The sequence below is a fragment of the Ochotona princeps genome, chromosome 4 (assembly GCF_030435755.1).
Source record: "Ochotona princeps isolate mOchPri1 chromosome 4, mOchPri1.hap1, whole genome shotgun sequence".
In the NCBI taxonomy this organism is placed as follows: Eukaryota; Metazoa; Chordata; class Mammalia; order Lagomorpha; family Ochotonidae; genus Ochotona; species Ochotona princeps.
Genome location: NC_080835.1, coordinates 62,024,986 through 62,046,997, shown reverse-complemented (window position 1 = coordinate 62,046,997; position 22,012 = coordinate 62,024,986). Strand labels below are relative to the sequence as shown.

General features: G+C 38.1%; 1 protein-coding gene and 1 pseudogene across 3 annotated transcripts in view; one reads left to right on the top strand and one right to left on the bottom strand.

Annotated features, from left to right (window-relative positions):
- Positions 1 to 601: 601 nt before the first annotated feature.
- On the bottom strand, positions 602 to 2,082 carry LOC118759238 (transmembrane protein 62-like; annotated as a pseudogene).
- An 11,608-nt stretch (positions 2,083 to 13,690) lies between these two features.
- The window catches only part of DLG2 (discs large MAGUK scaffold protein 2), a 746,421-nt gene continuing 738,099 nt past the window's right edge, over positions 13,691 to 22,012 (top strand). For all 3 annotated transcript variants that reach the window (XM_058663676.1, XM_058663675.1, XM_058663674.1), the window contains exon 1: positions 13,691 to 13,999. In XM_058663676.1, the coding sequence (XP_058519659.1) occupies positions 13,691 to 13,999 (309 nt within the window). The remainder of the gene's footprint in view (positions 14,000 to 22,012) is intronic.

Sequence of the window (22,012 nt, the reverse complement as noted above, 5' to 3'; positions counted from 1 at the left end):
ACTGCAATAAACTGCAGATGCTCCTGGTCTTCTATGAGAAAATATAATTAAAGCCAAAACTTGATTTAAATTGAGTCTTTCATGTTTAGAAAACCATTTCCACCAGACCTCTCAAAGTCTTGATTAATCCTTTCCTTAGGATCTCTAAATAGGAACAGGGTAGGCAAATGCAAATTTTGTGCTGACATCAAACTTAGAGCTTCAGCTCTTGGTTTACCAATTGTACCTCATCTTTACCCATTTCTGATGGTGAAAAATGCCAAGATGCCACATGTTTAGCTCTCTAAGAAGAGTGTTATGTAGAGAAATAGAGGGAAAGTTTTGGATGGAATACAGCACTTTGAATTCTGTTTCTAACAGTACACGCACACATTGAGTCTCAGATGCTGCCATACACATACCCACCTCCTGTCCAATGGATCTCCTAGATTAGGATTTTTAGGCTCACAAATAGAAATCAATCCCTTGCCTCCTTAAGGAAAGAAGGAAGGAATCAAATAATTATTTGGAGACTTGTAGTCCATTCTGTAGGATTCTGTAGTGGGTAATCCCTGCAATATATAGTTACCCAAGGAGCAGTAGCTCCTTCTAAGCTCACACATCAACAGACTCTCCACCTGGTATTAGAACTGAGGTGTGGCCACACAGGTGTAGAGGCTGGATCTGCACCCAGGTGCCAGTGGCAACACAGTCCTGAGGAATTCAGGTGGCTTTTAAAATGCACCACAAAGGTTCCAATTTCAGTAACGTTCAGTGTCCACACATAAATGAGAACAGGGGTCAGCAGTGCTAGCCAAGGGGAGAATAAAAAAGGCAGGGCACCATGAGTCTGAAAAATGTAGCAGCAATAAAGCTACCAGATACACAACAGTAGCATATGCAGGCGCACAGGTAAAATTTTCAAATATTTTCCTTGATGGAGATGAGACCTGAAGTTGTAACCAGTGCACCACTGTAGGGAGCTACAACATAGGTAAGACATGAAGGACTGTTGAAAAACACCAGCTGAAGAGTTCCAGCTGGAAATGTTACAGTGCCTTGTAGGAAATGTCCACTAACAAAGTTTCCAAAGAAAAAGCAGCAACCCAATTTGCCATCAATGATTTCACTGCAAAATCATGGTTCCAAACACTGTCTCCTTGGTCAGCAGCAACATAGAATAAATGATTACTTTGCTGAAGATATGCAGGGAAAATGAGGTCAGATTTATACATCCTGCAGATTCTTTAAGCCTTAGGTTCCTAGATACATAAAAGTAATGAGAATGGCAAGCTGGATCAGCATAATCATCACAAAAACACCCATACCACAGTGCAGTGCTCAGTAAGGAGAGTAAAGGAGACCATGGAATCAAATGTGAGGTGAATAGTCTATTGCATGGAAAATGTTTGGTGAACATTCTTATTTCTTCTGTCAGAGTCCCAGACGATCACATCTGTGTCATGGGGGTTCCACTTCAGCATGAAACTAGGACCAGGCAAATAAACAGCCTCTCTTAACCCCATCAATTTTAGCTGTGACAGAAGTAATGGAGGACAAGGAGAACTCCAAGACTCTGATGTGTGTTGAGTGAAAGGGTCTTCCCAGTAGATTTTATTTAGCACAAGTTTAGAGGAGTGTTTTAAGATTGGTGATAAGAACAACAAGCCACTTGGCAAAGGACAAATTTGCAAAGCTGAAGATGTCATGATCAATAGCAAAAATTCAACATCTTCTGTTATCCTTGCATTCTTACACCTCAAGTTCCAAAGTACCTTGTACATGATGAATATGCGAAACAGGTATCAGTCAACCAAGTATAGGGAAGTACCCACAGAAATGAACTATGGTCAGACTCATTATTGACTGATGCCTGATGACGGCGAAGGGATAGTAGATATCTTAAAATGTCCAAACCAAATCATGTGGTTGCCGCAGCTCTTTTCCTTGGACAATACAAAGAGTTCTTGCATCCACTTCTCATCTAAAATTCCAAAGGAAATCGTAGGGTCTCTTAGGAACTGAATCTTGGGTGGCATCCACATATATGAAAGAATAGTTACCGATGGGAGTACTGTAGACATAACGGACAGAGCCATTCATAGTAGAACAAAGCATTTCCTGAAGTGATTCTGGACACTGTTCAGACTCAGAAGGTTGTTTGCATCATGATTTCCATTGATATCTATCCACTTTTTTTTTAACACCCTATTATTCTTCAGAATGTTCTGGTAATTTTGCTATTATATTTCGTGCTGCCTAGATCTCAACTATTCCTTTGATGGGGCATCTGTAAGAACTCCTGTGGCTAGGATGAGGGCTGGTTGCATGACATCAACAGTTTTGGAAAAGAACTTCTCTAACTCTAGATTGAAATACCTGCTTACATGAATGTAGAGTACCTACAGGCCCCAGCAGATGTTGCTGACTCCAGGGCATGGCATTTAGTGCGACCTGTGAGAGGTATGAGGCTGGTGCAAGGCACCAGGACATAGTACTCCAAGACAGGACCTCAGGTGCCGTGGCTGCCAGCCCATGTCCACCGGTGCACACTGAAGATATTTTTTACTGTTGAAACTTAAAACTCTGATAAGGAAATAGGTGATGATGATAAACAGCTTAGATATTGATTGTGAAACATTATTATTATGTAGAAGGCACTAGGCTAAATTGACTCACCAGTCTCACTGTTACCACACTTATACCATGAGGAGAAAACTCAAATTCATAGTGCTTAAGTTACTTGCCCAAGTTCATTCTAATCATGATCAAATTTGGGATACAAACCCAGAAATCTGACTGGAGAACTGAAGTCCCACCTATTATTAACATTAGAAAACAAGAGGACAAATATTTATAAAGCATTATCACAATGTACAGAAATACAGAAAAAAACAATTCAGAGGAGAAGAAAATTTCATCAGACTTGAAATGTGCAGAAATAAATGAAAGTGTGCTCTTTTCAAAATGTGTACAACTAACCACTCTTAAAGAAGGGCAGGAATCATTTGCCCAGTTTTGAATAAGTGATGGAGGGGTGATATATGTAACAGTCCAATGGTAGAGGCTATTCTTTTAACCACTATATCATACTTTGCATTTGGCAAACTCTTAGGATGTAAATTGAGAAAATAAGCCAAAATTTCACCAGCCCATTCTTTTTAATCACCTTGATGTATTAAATTCATATTTCTATAGCAAAGTAGACAATTTTCTGATTAAACCTAAAGACATTGCTGCAGGAACCATCATTAGCTATGCCTGGATTTTTGCAACTACTGAGCATGACACTTTATTCTACTCCCTCAGTTTCACAAATGAGTTAATTAAAATTTAGCAAGTTATACTGACCTGGATTAGAACTTTTTTTAATATACCCAAGTCCCATGTTTTCCAAGTTCAATTCCACAAATATTTACTGAGAAATAATTATTTTGTGAAGCAGCACAAAAAATGATGTGAATATATAAATGATCCTCATTTTTTAAATTTTTTAAAATATATGTTTATTTTTGTTGGAAAGGCAGATTTACAGAGAGGAGGAGGAAAGAGAAAGATCTTCCATCCAATGATTCACTCCCTAAGTGGCCTCAATGGCCAGAGCTCAGCCAATCTGAAGGCAGGAGCCAGTAGCTTCTGCTGGGTCTCCCACATGGGTCCAGGATCCTAAGGCTTTGGGCCGTCCTCCACTTCTTTCTCAAGTCAGAAGCAGGAAGCTGGACTTAAAGCAAAGCAGCTGGGACATGAACCAGTGCTCATTTGAGATACCAGTGCCTGCAAGTCAAGAACTTCAACCATTAGGTACTCCACCAGACCTTCTTTAAATTCTTTATAACTTATTTTAAGTTTATTTAAACAGAGAAAAAGAGGATCTTCCATATGCTGCTTTACTTTTCAAAAGCCTTCAACAGGTGGGATTCAGTTAAGATGAATCTAAGAGCACAGAACTCAGTCTGGATCTCCCACATGGGTGGCAGGAACACTAATGCATATGCCATCATCTGCTTCTTCCCATGATGCTCATTATTGGGAAACTGGTACCCAAACCTAATATGGGATGAAGGCATCCCAAATGATATCTAAACCACTATATCAAATGACTCCTCTGGTACTCACTTGCAATCTAGAGAGAAAGACAATTATGCCCACATACGATTATTAAACTCATCCTATTGCAGTAAGTTCAGTAGCAGGAAATACTTCATATTTGACCCTGTATTTATTCATTTATTTTTATTTTTAAATTTTTATTTTAGATTATGCTTAGATAGTTGATCAGGGTGGGAACGATCAAGGGTCAGGGAAAAGTAGGTGTGATCCTTGTTTCTAAGTTTTCCATTTATTTTTCCTGTACCTGGGGGGAGAGCAGACTAGGGGAGAAGCCACACCCAGCCTCCCAAACTCGCTAGTACCCAGGAATGGGGAATGGGCACCCAGTATTGACCCAGGGTCATGATGTGACATATGCTCCAAGGATTTTGCCCAGTTGGTTTAGATAGTTCTGAAATGTTGGTGATCTAAGACCCTCAGAAGCTGTTCCTCACCTGGATATGAACCCTCAAGTCCCTGTTTGCCCCCACACATGCCATCCTCCAAACGAAAGTCTGGGGCCTTGCTGGGTCCCTCCTCCTGGGGAGTCATGCCATCACATTGTCCATACCTGTGCCAGTCTAAAAAAAACCCAGGCCGGTGGAGAGGAGACGTGGGGACTGTGCCCTTGAATTTATACACATGAATCTGAAGAATTTTTATCACCAAAAATTTTCAGTATCATTTTCCTTGAATCCTTTGAAGATTCCTTTTACATCCAACGTTAGCACACTTGTTTAATCATCTTTTTGCCTTGCTAGAATTTTACCCTGTCTGCAATTTAGTACTTTATCCCTGCAGCTTTTAGAATTCACATACAATAAGTACTTATTGAATGAGGCAAATAAATACAAAAGTAAATACTATGGAATCACAGAGGAGAATCTGATTAATTAAATGTGAGTTTGAAATGAGCTGGCCAAAGCAAAGCCAATTAGGTAACACATTTCTAAAATGTCAAGCCTCAGAGGAAAGCATATCAGTTTGCTGGAAAAGGGCCGTCATGTCTAGTAATCCACCCTGGCCTTTAGTCCAGGCCATAGACAAATTACCTCTGACAGGTCAGAATCTGGCTTGTTTGTAACCTGGAAGGGTGCTTAACCTTTTGATAAATTAAAAAGATATATCCATTACGCATCATTCGCCTGTAAATATGAGCATGTAAAAATTCAACTAGAGAGAATCACTCCAACTTACAGTTTCTTCCTACATTCTGGATGTGACATCGCCACAGAGCCAGATACTGTTTCAAGGGGATTTTGTTGGTATATGGAAGATTCCCATAGTCAGGGGCATGTCCATTTATATCTGCTTTGTTTTGATTCTGTGCCATTATCTTGAGTATGAATTTAAATTATACATTCTTAGAGATGTCTTTCTTTAGTTTAGGTCTCCCCCACTTCCATTTTTTCTCGCTTTCTCTCCCTCTTCTTCCCACTCTGTGTTTTCAACACTGCAATGTATTTTGACACCAATGAGTTTGCGCAGGTTTTCTTCTACATACAATTCAACAAAGGACATAGCACATGCCTGTGCGCTTCGCAACACTTTCGTACTCTCCGCAGTCCTGTTTCTGTTCCTGGAAGGGAGGACATTATTGGTAGAGGATCTAATATGGCAAGAATGAAGGAAATTGGTATTTTTAAAATAATGCACTGGGGTTTGCATTATGCTGTGGCAGATTAAACCACCTTTTGTGTGATGTTTACATTTTGTATGAGTGCCTGTTAGAAGTCAGCTGCTTTCCTTCCAGTCCGGCTCCCTGCTTATGTGCCTAGGAAAGCAGAATAAGATGATGGCTCACGTATTTGGTCCCCATCCATGTGGGAGACACATGAAGTTTTAGATTCCTGGCTTTGGTATGGCCTAGTTTGTGGTCCATTAGGGAGTAAGCCAGTAGGTGTAAGAGCTCTCCCTTTCTCCTGCTTCCTCTCTTCCTCTCTGTAACTCTACTGTTCAAATAAATAAAATAAATCTTTAAAATAACACATCAACAATGTTAAATGTATCAGGTCCCCAAGATTCTGATCAAGAGCCAACCTCCACTTAAATCAATATGATTTGAATATCCAAATTAGCTTTCAGGTCAATTAAGGCTTGAACAAAAGCTTAATGATGTCTCATCAGCAAAATGATTATTAGAATTTCTGTATTAAAAAGCTAAACAATAGGGCCCAGCGCAATAGCGTAGTGGTTAAAGTCCTCGCCTTGCACACCCGGGATCCCATATGGTCGCCTGTTCTAATTTCCCATCCAGCTCCGTGCTTGTGGCCTAGGAAAGCAGTCAAGGATGGCCCAAAGCCTTGGGACCCTTCACCCTCGTGGGAGACCCAGAGAGCTCCTGGCTCCTGGCTTTGGGTCGGCTCAGCTCCAGCTGTTGCAGCCGCGTGGGGAGTGAATCATCAGATGGAAGATCTTTTCTCTGTCTCTCCTCCTCAATGTATATCCGCCTTTCAATTAAAAAAAAAAGATTAAATTTAAAAAGTGAAACAATAAAAATTAAGCAGTATATTGGGACTCATAGTCCCACAGCAAGCTAACCCTTTGCCCTTTGTTGTTATCCAATTTGGGTGCTGGTTTGTGTCCTGGCTGCTCCACTTTCTATACAGCTCCCTGTTAATGCCTGAGAAAGCAGCAGAGGATGGCCCAAGTTCTTTGGATCCTGAACCCATGCAGGGAACCTGGAGGAATCTCCTGCCTCCCAGCTTCAGATCAGTTCAGCTTGGCCATTGTGGCCATTTGGAAAGTGAGTCACTGGATGGAAGATCTCTCTCTTCTCTCTTAAGTCTGACTTTAAAAAAAATTAATCTTTTTTTAAAAAAATGTGAAATTACAAAACTAAGTATTACTATAGATATACTATAAAAAGGTGCAGTTTCAAAATCCATAATGTACAGTATGTGGTAAATGAAGTAGTAAACAAGTAGATTGTAATTGAAGTTGAGAGAAGTTTAAAATAGATTGAGTTAAGATGCTTTCCCCAGCTGTAGGCAGCTGTTGAATTGCTATCAGTTTTAAATGCATTATTTTAAAATGCTTTCCTCAGCTTCAGGCAACTGCCTAGGCTGCTTTGTACCTAGGCAAATGCCACTTACCTATCTCTCTTTTTTTTTTAAGGAAGACATGTGAGGAAGGTGGATAACACCAGGCTAGGACATGCCACCCTGACCCCTTGCTATGCAGGAGAGCTGCAGATTGCTCAGGGAAGGGGGTCTGGGGTGATGTTGGAGTGGAAGCAGCTGAAGGTATATTTGATAGGGGAGGAATGATTTCTGGGAGCTTCCATGGACCTGGTCATACACTTGCAGGTAGGCAAGGGAGCTAAGACAGGATAGTTTGGGAGTGGGAAACCAGAGGTCATGTCTTGTTTAGGCCAAGGAACCTGCCCACTTGGGAGATCTGGGCTGGGCTAAGGAGTATTAACTGCTGCTACCAGCACATGCAAAAGCTGGGGCTGGGGGACATGCCTGGCTGGCCTAGGCCACAGTACCTGCCCTCTGTTGTTGGAGCAGGGGGTAGGGCAGGTAAAGCTGGGCTGTAGCACCCTCCCAGAATATAAGAGAACTCAATCTAGGGGAAGATTCTAAGGAGACTTAAGGCTCATCTCCTGGGACTGCAGCACCCATGGGTTTGTGTGAGAGCTGAGGTGATGATGATCTAAGTCAGGTTGGAGCACAGAGCTCTCTGATGCTCATGGGAGCTGGGGCTGGGAGGAGTCTGGGCAGTGCTAGTCTACAGCACTGACCTGCTGATACATGTTATGGCTAGGACTGTAGGGAAACCATGCTAAGCAGGGTTCTGGCACCTGCCAGTACACATGAGATCTGGGGCTGGGAGTAAGACTGGTAAGAGAACTTGGGGAACTCCACTACTGGGCTACAGCTCCTGCTGTAAGTGTTAGAACTGGGTGTAAGCCAGGCAAGGTAAGGCTACAACACTTGTCAGCATTTGTGTAGGCTGGTTTGGGGCCAGGTCACAGCACCTGTTGCTATGCAAGAGAGCCAGGGCAGGGTGTGAGCCATACCTGGCTATGCTAGCCTGCAGCATCCACCAGCAAAAACCTGGACTTTGAGTGGGCTGCCATCTGGCTGGACTGAAACACTGGCCAGTACACGTAAGATCTGAGGTTGGGATCAGGTTCACTGGGGGAATTTGACTCCCTAGTTGGGTTACAGCTACCATTGGTGAGTATGAGAGTCTTGGCTGTGTGCAGACTAGGCTAGGCAATGATGCTGTACCACCAGCAAGTATGCATGCTGGGTTTGGGGGCAGGCCAAATTAGGGCATAAAAGTATAGCTTTTATGATTTCACATTTTGCTAAAATAAATGAAAATTCTTTCTATTTCATTGCTATAATCACTAGTACATTTCTTCAAAAGCTTAATATCCTGATGCTGCAGTGCTAATCATAAGAGTACATTGATCTTTTGCTTTTAAAAATAAAAAAGTATTCATTTCATACTGATTGGTATAATGGGCCAAAATGTCTGTTAATATGATCACTGAATGCTACTTTTGTCTTCTTTCTTGATTGGGTTATTTCAATAAACACCAGATATTTTATGCTACTTTTAGCATATACAGGTGCAAAACAGAGAGCCCTGTGCTTGCCCTGCAAAAACTATTCTCTTTGGCAAGAAGGATACAAGAAGGGCAATGACATCTTTTTATTTTAAACATGAGTGTGCTAAATGTTGTAACAAGGAAACATTGGTCTATGTGTTTATGGGAAAATGATATGGTGTAACCTGGAAGAAGAGCATTTTAGGGAGATGGGGTGATCTAGAGGAAAAGGAGGATTTCCAGAACTTTGATACAACAGAGGCATAGGGATGATGATCTGGTACAGCACACCAGGTCTGTGAGCTTTTTTATGCTATATTTTTATGATGTATTTTCATGTACATTGTACTTCTTAGATCATACTGGATGCTCAGTTAATCTGGCTTTGGTAAATAACTTCTAGATGCATTATACAGAAATGCCAGTAAGAAAGAGTCTCCAGGGGTTTTACTGAGAAAAGCTATTCAATGCCTTGATGTTTGGAAAGCAGAGCAAGGGTCTGGGAGCTAGAGGTAGTCATGCAGCAGACTGGTAAAAGCAGTAAAGAATACACAAGCTGTACAAGGAACCCTGAAAGCCACGTTCTTCCCCACTATCTGGGAGATAAAGATCCTCAGAAAAATACGCTTTACTGAAGACACCAAACAGAGTTAAGATTGAGCACAGCTGGGTTTTAGATGGATTTACTCTGAGTGCTGGATGAAATTAAATTGCAGCAAGTATGGTTGCCAGTGAGTATTTGGGAAACTTTTGCTCAAGTTCTACAATAATAGTAATAATTAAATAATTAAAACAAAAGTTAAAAGCGATGCTAGCTTCAACTGAAATGGATATAATAACAATAAAAATTAATAAATAAAATAAAAAGTAAAAAAATGATGCTAGATTGAACTGAAGTGGATATCATAGTGATTAACAGAAGTAACCAAATCTGAAAGATATTTACACAGGCAAGTATATGAATATTGTTGTCAGTGTGTCAAAGGAGCTCTGGAAGCTTACAGAAAAGTTATGTTACTTTGTTCTTGAAGGAGGATAGCAAATTTCTTATGGCAGGGTAGTTGCAGTTGGTTCAGTTGCCAAAATATGTTAATTATAAATGATTATTTCTGTTTTTTAACGTTGTTCTGTTTAGAATTTCTAAGACATGCTCCATAATTAGGGTTCTGATCTCAGTAAGAATGCTACCAAATATCTTAGAAGAGATCTACATTTATTGAAAATTATTTGATAATTAAATTTTGCCACTAGTTTAGAGTAGCTCCCTCCCCAACAATACCTATTAAAACCCAAATATATTAATGAGTGAGATTTGGGGAGATTTTAAAGATTGTTTTGTAATAGCAATTAAATCATCTGCCCAGATTAAACCTCTGCATTACTGATTAGACATGTATCTGGCCCCATTGAATTCATGCTTTTTTTTTATTTAATAAGATTTATTGTTACAATTGGTTTAAGTATTGTTGAAATAATTTCATAGTCTGAACTACGTTAAATATTCTTAGTTATTTCATTTGAAAAAGTAATTGTGGTTGGATCTAGAGATCATATAGGCCACATGTTAATAGATGTGGAGAAATATTGATTTATTAACATTTATAAAATCTCTAGTATAAAAAATATCTTAAATCACAAGAAAGTGTAACTAATATATGACAGCATTTTATGATTATTTAATGTACTATTTGTGGCTGCTACAGGGCTTCTTCTATCTGGTTATCTGTTAGCAGGCACTCAGCTCTTCTGTAATTAATATTCTCATTTCTCATATATTGTGGAGTGGCTGAAGAAAATTCTTCTGAAAAAAATTCTACAGAGAACTTCAGAATAGTATAATTTATTTCATGATTCAACTGTGGTTTTTGTTTTTATTAAGCAGATCAAGCAACAATATTAGATGAAATGCTTGCTTTAAAACTAGTGGCTGTATTATACAATCAGTGCCAGGTCACAGAGAGTTCAATGAGATATATCTCATCTAGTCACTGCTCTGTGTACCATCTGCCCATGTTAAATCAATGATAAGTAAGATGTGTACTTGCACATTGCTAATTCTTGTTTGGCCAGGATTTCATGTCATCTCATGGTCATTAAAACAGTCCAATTACAGTTGATCAAATCGGATTACCATTCATTAGTGAGTCTGTCTCATAGTACAGAGGGCTAGTTGGACATATTTATCTGTTTAAGTGGTCTGTCCTCAGACTGAGAAAGCCAAATGCATGCCTGAAAAAAATATTTTTAGAGGGAAGGGAAAGACATAAGACTTAAACCACTCACTAGTATAAAGTAAAGAATAAAATCAGTGTAGACTTGTAGTAAGCTTAATGAAAATTGGTTATGGTTCTAAAGATACTTTGTGGAAACTAGTTATACAATGTATGGTTAGAGGGCCTTTACAAAATTAAAAGATAAACCATATTTTTCATGAACTGTCTAAAGCCTCTTCATATTTATTCATAAATAAATGACATTTTGAGGTTATTAAAAAAAAGAATTTTGATGACCCTTGTGATAGGAAGAAATACCTAATTTCTACCAATCCATTTATAAGAGATTTAGGTCTCTGTGAAAATTTATATTATTTTGAGTAGAGCCCAGCCAAGGAAATTTGCTGTCTTTCCTGAAAGCTGTACAACCCGTTATAAAATTGTGGTGGATACATACTGACTTGCTTCTACACAGACTGAAGCAAATGAGTGAGAACACAGTATGTGTTCTCTGCAGATGCCAATGGGTCGTTGAGCAATAACATCTTACTGAAAAAAACTGGAGAGGCCTGTGTGGTTAGATAAAATTGGAAAGAACCAAACTTATCACTCTCTGACATTTTCATTTGGAAGTGATGGTATTGCAAGCTCTACTGTATAGCCATATATCATGGTGACACTAGATAATTTTGATGTTCTGTAAGGCTGTATTTGACCCACATATTCTTTCAAGAATTATCCAAAATTAAAAAGGGAAGGGGAGGAGGAGATGAGAAGAGAGGGAAGGGTGGGAGGGGGTAAGAGAGAGAAGGGAGGGGCACTTTCTGCATTTTTCCTCTAAGAGAGCTGTCTGCCTCACTGTCACTGACTTTAGATATTGATCTTGACTCTGCGCCCCTTTCAGTTGGAAAGACAATTGATTCCATTGTTCATGCTTCCTAATAGTTCAATGTTCATGTTTTGCAAATGTTCTTAACAAGGAACTTGAAATCCTGCACTGATATTAAGCTTAAAATAGAGTTCATATTTTTGAGTATTACAGAATTAAAATAGTAGAAAAATGTTAATCATTTCTTTTACTCATCTGTGAGATTTATGTGTCCACTCATTGATTTATGAATTCAGAAACAAACGCATTTATTGACTGCTTTGTGCTTGCCATGTGTTAGGTTCTTTGGGGTTTGGAAGAAGGTCAGTATTATAGGACTGGGTATGCCATTTAAAATTACACATATGAGTCATTATTATTTAACAAAAGCATTTTGAATGCCACTTGTGGCAGACAGTACTAGGTAAGCCCATTTTGCAGAGCTTGGAAAAGGGTCGTTTTCTGGAGATGGTTGGAAAGAGAAGATCCTGCTCCTTTCTTTCTGGCTTTTAAAATGAACTAAAGATTTACCTAGGGAGTCCTGATACTGAAATGTAGAGCCTGTTATTGATCCTAGCTCGCTAATGCAGTAAGCCCCTTGCCAACTCCTGCAGAAATGGGGTTTGCATTACCCTGCACCTGGGCCATCCACTGAGAAGGTGGATGGTCTGCAGCTAAAATAATCATGTCATGGATTATAGCATGTTGATTTGCTCCTGAATAAATGCAACTTGATTCCAAATAAAACCAAAATTATTTCCTCTGGAATGTGTGACGGGGTAGTCAGGTTAGCAAAAGACAGAGAAAGTTGAAAAGAGAAGAAAACTTCCAAGTGTTATTGTACTTAGCTTTTCTCCCCACTGAAAATGCTGTGTATGAAAGCAGCAAGAGTGCTAATGTTTTTAAACAATCAGGTCCTCCTTGGAAGACGATTTCATTAAATTGGATAGGCTTTCCTTATTTTTGCTGTGAAAGCTTTTTTCAATTCAGTTTTTGGAAACCAAAATACCGTATGGCAGAACTAGATGTGTCTTTCACTTTAAAATGCAGGCTCTCTCTGTGGTGAACGTATTTGTTGTGGTAAAGTATTTGAAAGGAAATCCTCCGGATAATTGGGGGTAAGGAAAAACAAGGTTTTGAAATAAGCCCAAGTCCTCAGTTTTGAACCCTTAACATTAAGCTATTTTTAAAAAGAAATAATTAATATGTGCTCATAAAATATATGTTTGGGTTAAAATTTATGATCATGATTTAAATTGAACTTCCAAATTTTAAGGGACTCAAATACCATACTTTAACTTCAGTAATTTTTTGTAAACTAACTTTTTCTTTTTAAAGTTAATGTCAGTGTTCCTATTTAGCTACCTGATGATTTGGCTTGGGTCTGGGAAATGTCTCTGGAGAAATGATTCCTGTAAATGCTGACAGTTCCTTTCCATGTGAACTTTGTCATCATTTTAAATTGCTTATGCTATAGTGTTTCCGCCTCAATGCATCTTTTCTGTAAAGAGGGGTCTTGTTAGTCTGATAAGACCTTCTTCTTTTTCTTCTTCTTTTTTTTTTCTCGCTGAGAGCTGTGTTTTGTGTGAGGATCCGCAAGGAGAGGGAAAAGCCAGAACGCCAAATTGCAAAGAGTCGTCTTTACTGTGGGGCTCCATCCAAAAAGCGTTTGTAACACAGTGTACAGTCTTTTAGCCCAGCTGTGTGGAGCATTGATTGCTTCTGCCTAGAGCAGGGATACTGTCAAGTTGCTCTGTGAGTTGAGTCATCTATTGACAAAGAGCTACCAGCCCGCAGATAATGCTGTGCGGAGCTGCTCTCGCTGCTCCCACGATGCACTCCTTATAGCAGCTGTTAAAGACTGAGGGATCCACCAGGGAAAAGGAGATTTTTACAACTGCCTGGAAGAAAGGGGTGTGAGGGAGGAGACATTTCTATGCAGAGCTGACCAAAGGAAAGAGTAGGCATCAGTGCAGTATGAATGCATACCTCACCAAGCAACACAGCTGCAGCCGGGGGTCTGATGGCATGGATACCGGCAGGAGTGCGCCCACACTGATCAGGGATGCCCACTGCGCTTGTGGCTGGCAGAGGAACCCTCAGGGTCTCGGGTACAGTTCTCAGACCCTGCCCTCTTCAGGATCTGGGGGGCCAGCTTCCAACAGGACCAAGCTGGTCACCTTGTGGGACAGTGTGCGGAAAAGCCCCCACAAGACAAGCACCAAGAGCAAAGGGACTTGTGGGGAGCATTGTGCCTGCCCACATGGCTGGTTCAGCCCAGCACAGGTGAGCTTTTTCCTTATGACTTTCCCTCAAGTATTGGAAGAAAGTGAGAGTAAATTGTGTAAGGTTAGAGTGGTTTGGAAACTTTACTGAGTCCTCCTTGCTGACTGGGTATGAGTGTGTGGGGGAAAAAAATGTCATTTTCACACATGTTTGTGGCTTCATGCCTCTGGGTGGCCTGTCAATGTCGGGGGATGCTGTATTCATTTTCTTTCACTGACTTTTCCCCAAGTTCAGCTTCTTGTCCTGAGATGATTTTACTCTTTTGCATCATGATCTATTCTGTCTAGCTTAGTTTTGGGTGCTCTTGCCTTTTAAGGAATAGAGAAAAAATGAATATTAATAATATTTTCCATCCCTCTAAAGATTAAAAAAAGATTTATTTTTTCATTGATAGAAATGGTGATTTGGCATATCTGAGTCTAACTTTAGCAACTATATACTTTTGCAGTTCTGAGAACATTTACTAAATAATTTTACAAGTAAAAATATTAGTTATGAGCAAAGATAGAGATGACTACACATTATCACAATAAAGCAATCAACTGTTTCATTTGTTTATTGAGAAGCATTAAGACTTTCTATTTAAAAAATAAAAATTCAGACTCTCCTATATGCATTTCTGAAACAGCTTTTCTGACCGCAAACTACTAGCATTTTACCAGAAATAAGATTTGCTCCTTTTTTCAACTTCCAACTAAAAAAGAGAAAACAACTTCCAGCAAATATTATACAATATAAATAAAATCACCTGTAGTGACTATGACAAATACAGATCAATGATTGCTCTGAAGTATGCATTGAAAAGGAAAAAGCGGTAATTGCAGAAAAAACACTTTTTCAGTTTTAGTGTGTTTTAAGTGTAATTGCAAAGTAGAGATTGATTATGTTTTATAAGCTCAGATGTATACAGAACATTTTCATTGTAATAATATTTAAATAATTTTGACAATACATTTTAAAAACAGTTGATGTATCACTAGTTCTTACTATTATAGGTATGTACATAATCAGGTATATGGTTTTAGATGTGAGGACATGAAATTTTAATCTTTGCTTAGAGAGGAAGAGCATCCCAGCATCTTAAGAATATATCATCACCTTAATAAAAAATCTGCAGCTTGAAATGAAGCATGACATTTAGAAATTATTTTTAAAGTTGATGTGAATCCTTAACTTAATAATTTTGAAGATTGTGACAATTACATATGCCCATTAACAAGTGCATTTGTTTCCATGTGTTCATATCTTGTTTGATTACATTAAACTCACCAGCTTGTAGTTTTTGCAAGTAAAAAAACTACTTTATTGCTCTATTGTTGTAATTCATTTTTATCAAAGATGTTATATCTCCCATTTCATAAATAATGATTTCCAAAGCCTGAATCTTTAGTACAGTATTCTAATAACAGTGCCTAAAATATCTTAATATATTTTTCATCAGCTGACGCAAATTTTCCCCTCCTTGGATTTGAATTCAGTCAGCCTCCTACTTGCATAAAATTTATAATAGTTTAATCAGTTAAAGGATTAAAATAGACTCTCTGTAATGATACTGACAGATCTAGTTACAGATGAAAAGACAATAAATTGAGATAGCCACCATTTTCCTTTACTGTTTGCATATGCACTTTTATAAGTTTTTTCTCATGCTTCTGTCCTTTCTTACTGTCTGGAATCGATACTGATCATTAGACAGTCATGCCAGGATATCCTTTTGTAGATTTCAGCATTGCGCCACTCTTTCGTCACCTGATCCTTGTGCCTTCTCAGCCCTGTAAATCTGTAGTGTTAGACTGATCAATCTCTGCTCACTCCATGCCTATACCACTTCAAATGAATTATGTTGAATAAGCTTATTAATCTATACATACATAGTTGTATAGATTTTAATATATATTAAAATATCTATATAATACCCAGCTACTTGCATAAATTAACATGTTTATGTGTATAGATACACGGTCATATTCATACAAACAAAAGTATTCCTACTTTTTTATCTGGAAAACATTACCTTCTTTTTCCAAAATTATCTACTTTTTAATATAAAGCATGTTTCCTTAATTTCTGGTAGGTGCTAAAACTACTGATATGTATGTATTTATATATGTGTGTTCATTCATATGTGCATCTATAACATGTATCTGATATTTGTACAAAAATGATTAAGGATTGTTCCTCTACATGTAGTATCACAAAAACAAGAGGATGTATCAATTAATGTGTAAGCGTGTGTCCATTAAAACCAACTTTGTTGTAACATTTTTGCTATACTAATTTTTTGCTCCTAATATTAGCAGTAACTATTCTGCTAAATATTGTAAAACCAAGACTGGATTCTGAGTATACTAAATGGTAGAATCTTTGATAAGGCAGGAAGAAAGATGGTGTGTTTTTTGCATAGAATTGCCTATGGAATTTGAGGTTGTGAAGCATCTGTAAGCTCGGATCTTGCCCCCACAGATATTTGCTATCTTACGTGGAAATCAGCAGTGTGATTTCCGGCTGCTGTAATAGAGGACCACGGTAATGACTTCAGTTCCTCTGAAGGCTTTTTGCCAAACTGTCATTATTTAGGGTGCTGTGTGCTAGCAGGACTCTGTCATTACATTACTCCTCAGCAGTCTAAAAGGCAGCTCCTGTGCATTCTAAAAGAAGTTTTCATTTCACTGGAGTCTGTACAATTAATATAACCATAATAGTAGGTAGGAAAATAGAAAATTACCATGTTCAGAAGCGAGTTCTGTAATGCATATCTAGGATATTAGTGTTGGCCTTGGGACAGTACATTCTCATTGCTGCTTATGTGGCGTGTCTTCCCAGGGCAGACTAGTTCATGGAGGCAGCACTGAACGGTGGAATCTTAGAAATCAGACTTCTGTGCGTTTGCACTTCATTCCCTTGGTCTTCATGTGTTCATTCAACTGTCAAGTAGTTAATGCTGACCATGTACTACCGCTCTAGCAGTCCTTGTGAACACAATAGTGAATGAAGTAGATATCACCCCTGCTACTGTGGAATTTGTGGCCTACACTGGCATACAACATTTAGCAAATATAACATATGCAGAATTATACCATCACAAATGACGTCTTGGAAGTGATGCAAAGTTCCAGAGAGTGCTTCAGAAGCCACAGTAAATGTATATTCAGCATACAGAGGGACCCTAGGGGCTAAAACAGGTTACTTTTATATTTCTTTAGATGCAGATGTTTCTGTTTTATAAAATAGAGTTAAAAATAGTTCCCACCTCAAAGGATTGTGGTGAGGAATAATTATCATCATTCTTACAAAGCACTTAGCATGACCATGCCTTTCAAATAGTAGAAGTTATTGTAGAATAAATGAATGAATAATAAATAAATGTAATCCTTTATTCATGATTGATTGGGAAGAGAAAAGAGGTTAAAAAGTGAGGACTTGGGAAATGTGGTATTATTTCCACCAAATGTAATGGGATCATGAAAAGTTTTTGGTTTTTTCATGTATATGGTTATTAAATGCATAAATAGCATGGTATTTATATATAAATACCAGCATGGTACCTAGTGGCTAAAGTCCTTACCTTACATGCGCCAGGATTCCAAACATGCACCAGTTTTAATCCAACAGGCCGCTTCCCGTGCAGCTTCTTGCTTGTGGCTTGGGAAAGCATTCAAGCATGGCCTATAGGTTTGGGACTCTGTACTCACATGGGGAACCTGGAAGAGACTCCGGGCTCCTGGCTTCAGATCAGTTCAGCTCTGGCTCTTGCAGCTACTTGGAGAGTGAATCATCAAACAGAAAATCTTCCTCTCTGTCTCTTCTCCTGTCTGTATATCTGACTTTCTAATAAAAAATATTAAGTATTTTAAAAATGTAGCAAAAGAGGAAACATTTTTAAGCTGAAATAATCAACACACAAAAATTATATAAAACCCTGTTGCCTATGTGGAAATGCACATAGGTCTAACTGCCCAGAACATTGGCCTCTGCAAGGCAGGTTCATGAACAGAGGAACCTGAGGGGTGGGAGGGGCCTAGTCTGAGTGCCTGGTGGTCCTCCATGAAGATTCCATTGAGGATGGAGTCACTGCCGGCTTTCACTGCCTGATCTGCAATTCACCGCCTATGAATTGGCTCTGTGACTGGTGGATCTTTCAGGGTTTGGGTTTATCTGTTACTAAAGTAACTAGTTTCCCCTTGGTGAAACCTTAAATCTCTTCTACTATTCATATTCCATGACTGTGTCAACTGACACTCTTTAATTAATAGGAAGTGTTTTTAGAAAGTTGTAATGCCCGAGAGCCAGATAGTCCTAAGTTTAAATTTATTCTTTTTCTGTTTGATCTCATTTGCTTAACCTCTTTCATTGCACTCCTCTGTGAAACTTAAAATTTAAAAAAAATTAATGTTGCAAAGAAATGCAGTGAGAATTGATAACACTGAAACTTCAAGAAGGCACTAAGGAACAAATTTGGTATAAAATGTTATTCACTATTCCTAGTAATATCCAAGTAGTTTTTTCAAGTTATCTATTTTATGCTACAATTCCATAGGCTCATGGAACTTCTCCTTCCTCCCTGCACTTCTTCTCCTGACCCACTGATTTCCCCTGTATTATTACAATAATATATTGTTTAATATACAGTTATAAGTCTATCATTTGACTATTTAAGTGTATCCTGACATTGTAGGTATAGACTTTGGCAGAAATTCCAGCATCCTATTTTTTATCAGATTTGATGGTCCATTTTTGACTCGGTCTATCTCTGATTTGGGAGTAGATATACATACTGCAATGTATCTTCACTTCTTGATTTGATAGTCTCTTATTATGTAGTTCCTCTAAATATACATACATAAATACATGCATGTTTACCTACACGTTTATTGATCTTGCATTTTCCATGATGATTGCTTATATCTGAGAGAACATATGATTTTTTGTTTTTTAACGAAAGAACTTATTATCTAGAGAATTAATCATCAGTGTTATTCTCCTTCATTACAATGTATAGTTTCCTCAGTGAATTTTTTTATGCCTTTCTTGTAATGATGAAGGTTAGGCTAGGCAATAGTCCAGAAACTTTTGGCATAGCCATCATGATGCTGATGCTGGGGTGACATTTTGTCCTTCAGGGTTCTCAGAGATTTACAACTGTGCACTCTAAAAGAAAATCATGTAAAATAGAATTATATTGATGAAGTAGAATTGTTGGAAGATTGTCTTAGCACTATCTTGTAAGGCCAACTGCATTTGAAGTATTTAGCCAAGCTCTGTAAATCTCCCTATTCCTGTTACAGGCCCTTTACAGCAATTCCACAAAGAGCAATTTGCAGCAACTTGAGTGTAGAGGACTTTATAGTCCACGAAATAAGATTGCCCTAAGCTGAAATCTCAGGCTCATGCTAGCCAGAAAGATTAGATAGCTCATTTTAACTCATTGCCTGCTTCAACTGATTTCCTTCTAGGGTGCCCCGACCTAGGAAAAGTAAGGCTTAAATTTCTAGGGGAAAGTTGCTTCCTGGGTAAAGGGATGCAGGAGATAGCAAGTGATGTGACTAAGAAAATTAAAGTTCTGAGCATTTCTGTGACAGATCTGAAGCCATTTGGTTAACATTCTTGGTGTCCATATTGCTGGGTGCTGACATCAACTCAGCTTTCTTTCCAGGGCAGGACAAGGAGAAGGAGAACACAATGGATGGGAAAGAATACAATAACTTAATGTTTGTGGAAGACTCACAGTGCTCACAAGGTTCTTCAAGTTCTCCCAATGACACTAATGAAATATCAATTAATTCTGATTTTATAGCTAAGAGTAGCGTGCTCAGGATCACTGCATTGTCAAAGACAGAACTAGTGCTAAACAGAAGTTTGCATGGCTAACCCTGTTTCTTTTACCATATCATTTAATCAAAAATTACATGGTACTGTCAGATGATACAATATTGTCAGCGCTGTTTCAGGTTCCTTGAAGTAGGCAACCCTCCAGAACTCTGTATCATTCTCTATTCTAGCAGCAGTTTTCGTTGGTGATTGAATTATTTCACATGAGTGGGATGACTGGCATCTCCCTGTGAAATGCTGGATTTCTCCATTTTACTTCATTTTGTGCTGCCAGGATTTCTGAGTGAGTTGGACCTTGGAAGATCCCTTCTCTCTCACCAGAGTTAATAAATGTGCAGATTGGAAGCAGTTGGAGTTGGGTTGCTACTTGCTCTTAAAAAGACTTCATAGTCTTTGTTGTTTTTAAGTTGGAGTCAACTTTGTAATATTTATGTAATGAATTGGGAACTCACCAATATAAACTTAATATCAATACAATATAAAAGTACAAAACAACTTGAGTTTTTAGTCTGAGAGAATCACCTCACGATCTGATAAGTCTCATACACATGTGCAGTTTACTGATGGATCTATCATATCAATAATCAAATATCTGTTTTTATACCATTGTCTCCATTGTGCATCCTCATCCTTTTTTTCTGATACCATTTGATCTGGTAAATATTTTTTTATTTTTTTATTATTTTTAATTCATTAATTACATTGTATTATGTGACACAGTTTCATAGGTACTTGGATTCTCCCCATCCCTTGATCTGTTAAATATAATCATCTACTCCATCTCACTCCTTAATTTCCTGAAGACTTCTGGACATTTTATAAATTATTAGAATTTCATGAGAACTTGGTGGCCATCAAATCCACTTTACAAAGGAGAATATAAAGCCTACAAAGTTGTTAGATTTTTTTCATAGTGTTTCACTTTGTGGAAGCATTGTTCCATATTTTGAACTCAAAATTGTGTTCTTTTGCTGGTTCAAGTTGCCATCCCTCACTTGGTCCTGATTTTCCCATTTTAATGAGAAGCGATCATTGGCATAAATTACTGAACATGAATTTGTTGAAAAGCAGCTTTGGTCATTCAACAAAAAGGAATATCTAATTTTTACTCACATGTTCAAACCAGTGGTCCCTAAGGCCTGAAGAAAGAGGCACTAGGAAGCATTTTGGAAAAGCAGGGATGCACTTATCTCCTGATGATTATTGGAAAGTGCTATCCCTGAGGGAAGTGAGGCCAGAGATGCAAGGTTCAGTGTAATGTGCAGAGCAGTGCTGCAGAAGAACGCATTGCCCTATGTGCCATGCGGATTTTAACATTCCGCTGGACATTTATGAGGATTAACAAAGCATTTTTTCTGATTATCTAAGTCAAAATCAAACTCAGTTTTACAGAGTGCTTTTTTGCAGGGATTTAATAGTGATTACATTTTCTGGCAATGTAACTCCTGTGTACATCCAGGTCTTATACATAAGGTCTTATCCTTATCCTCCCAGCATTTGTGTCATTGATACACCTCTCCTCTTGCAATTTGCATTTCTAGATTTCAACAGAAAATATATAATTGGAAATATTCTTGACCCACTTAATAGAACTACAGCCTGACATTTTATTTCTTTGGCTGTGTTGTTTCGTTTTTTGTTTTATTTTATTAAATGGCAAGTAGTAAAGAAAGTTGTGTACATTTATGATGTGTTTTTAACTATACTGACAAGCACACAGGAAAGAAGAAGCATTGATAAAAGGCTTAGAATGAAGCATTTTAACTTATAAGTGTCAAACAGAGGCATGCCATTAAAGTTTATTAAATGTTGGTTTAAACTATTTGATTGATGTGTTCTTTTTAATTTTTAAAACATTTATAGCTCTAAAAATCAACATTTTAAAAATTACTTGATATTATATAGTTTAAAGTTTTCTAAATTTTTCAATATTACTGATATTGCCCCGATCGTATCCACAGTAAGCTTTCTTATAAGTCGTTAGATTGCTAGATTTATGATAAGTTTGTTTGTCATCTCGATTTTTGATCAAAAGACTGATTTCTGAAGAACCAGAAATCCAATTTATTACTTTATGCTGAGGGATTTGAAATATGGATAGATGGATGATAGATAAGCAGGATATAGATAGATGGCAGCCAACTCTCTCATGTCCAGTATGTCATGTCCTATATAAATCAGACA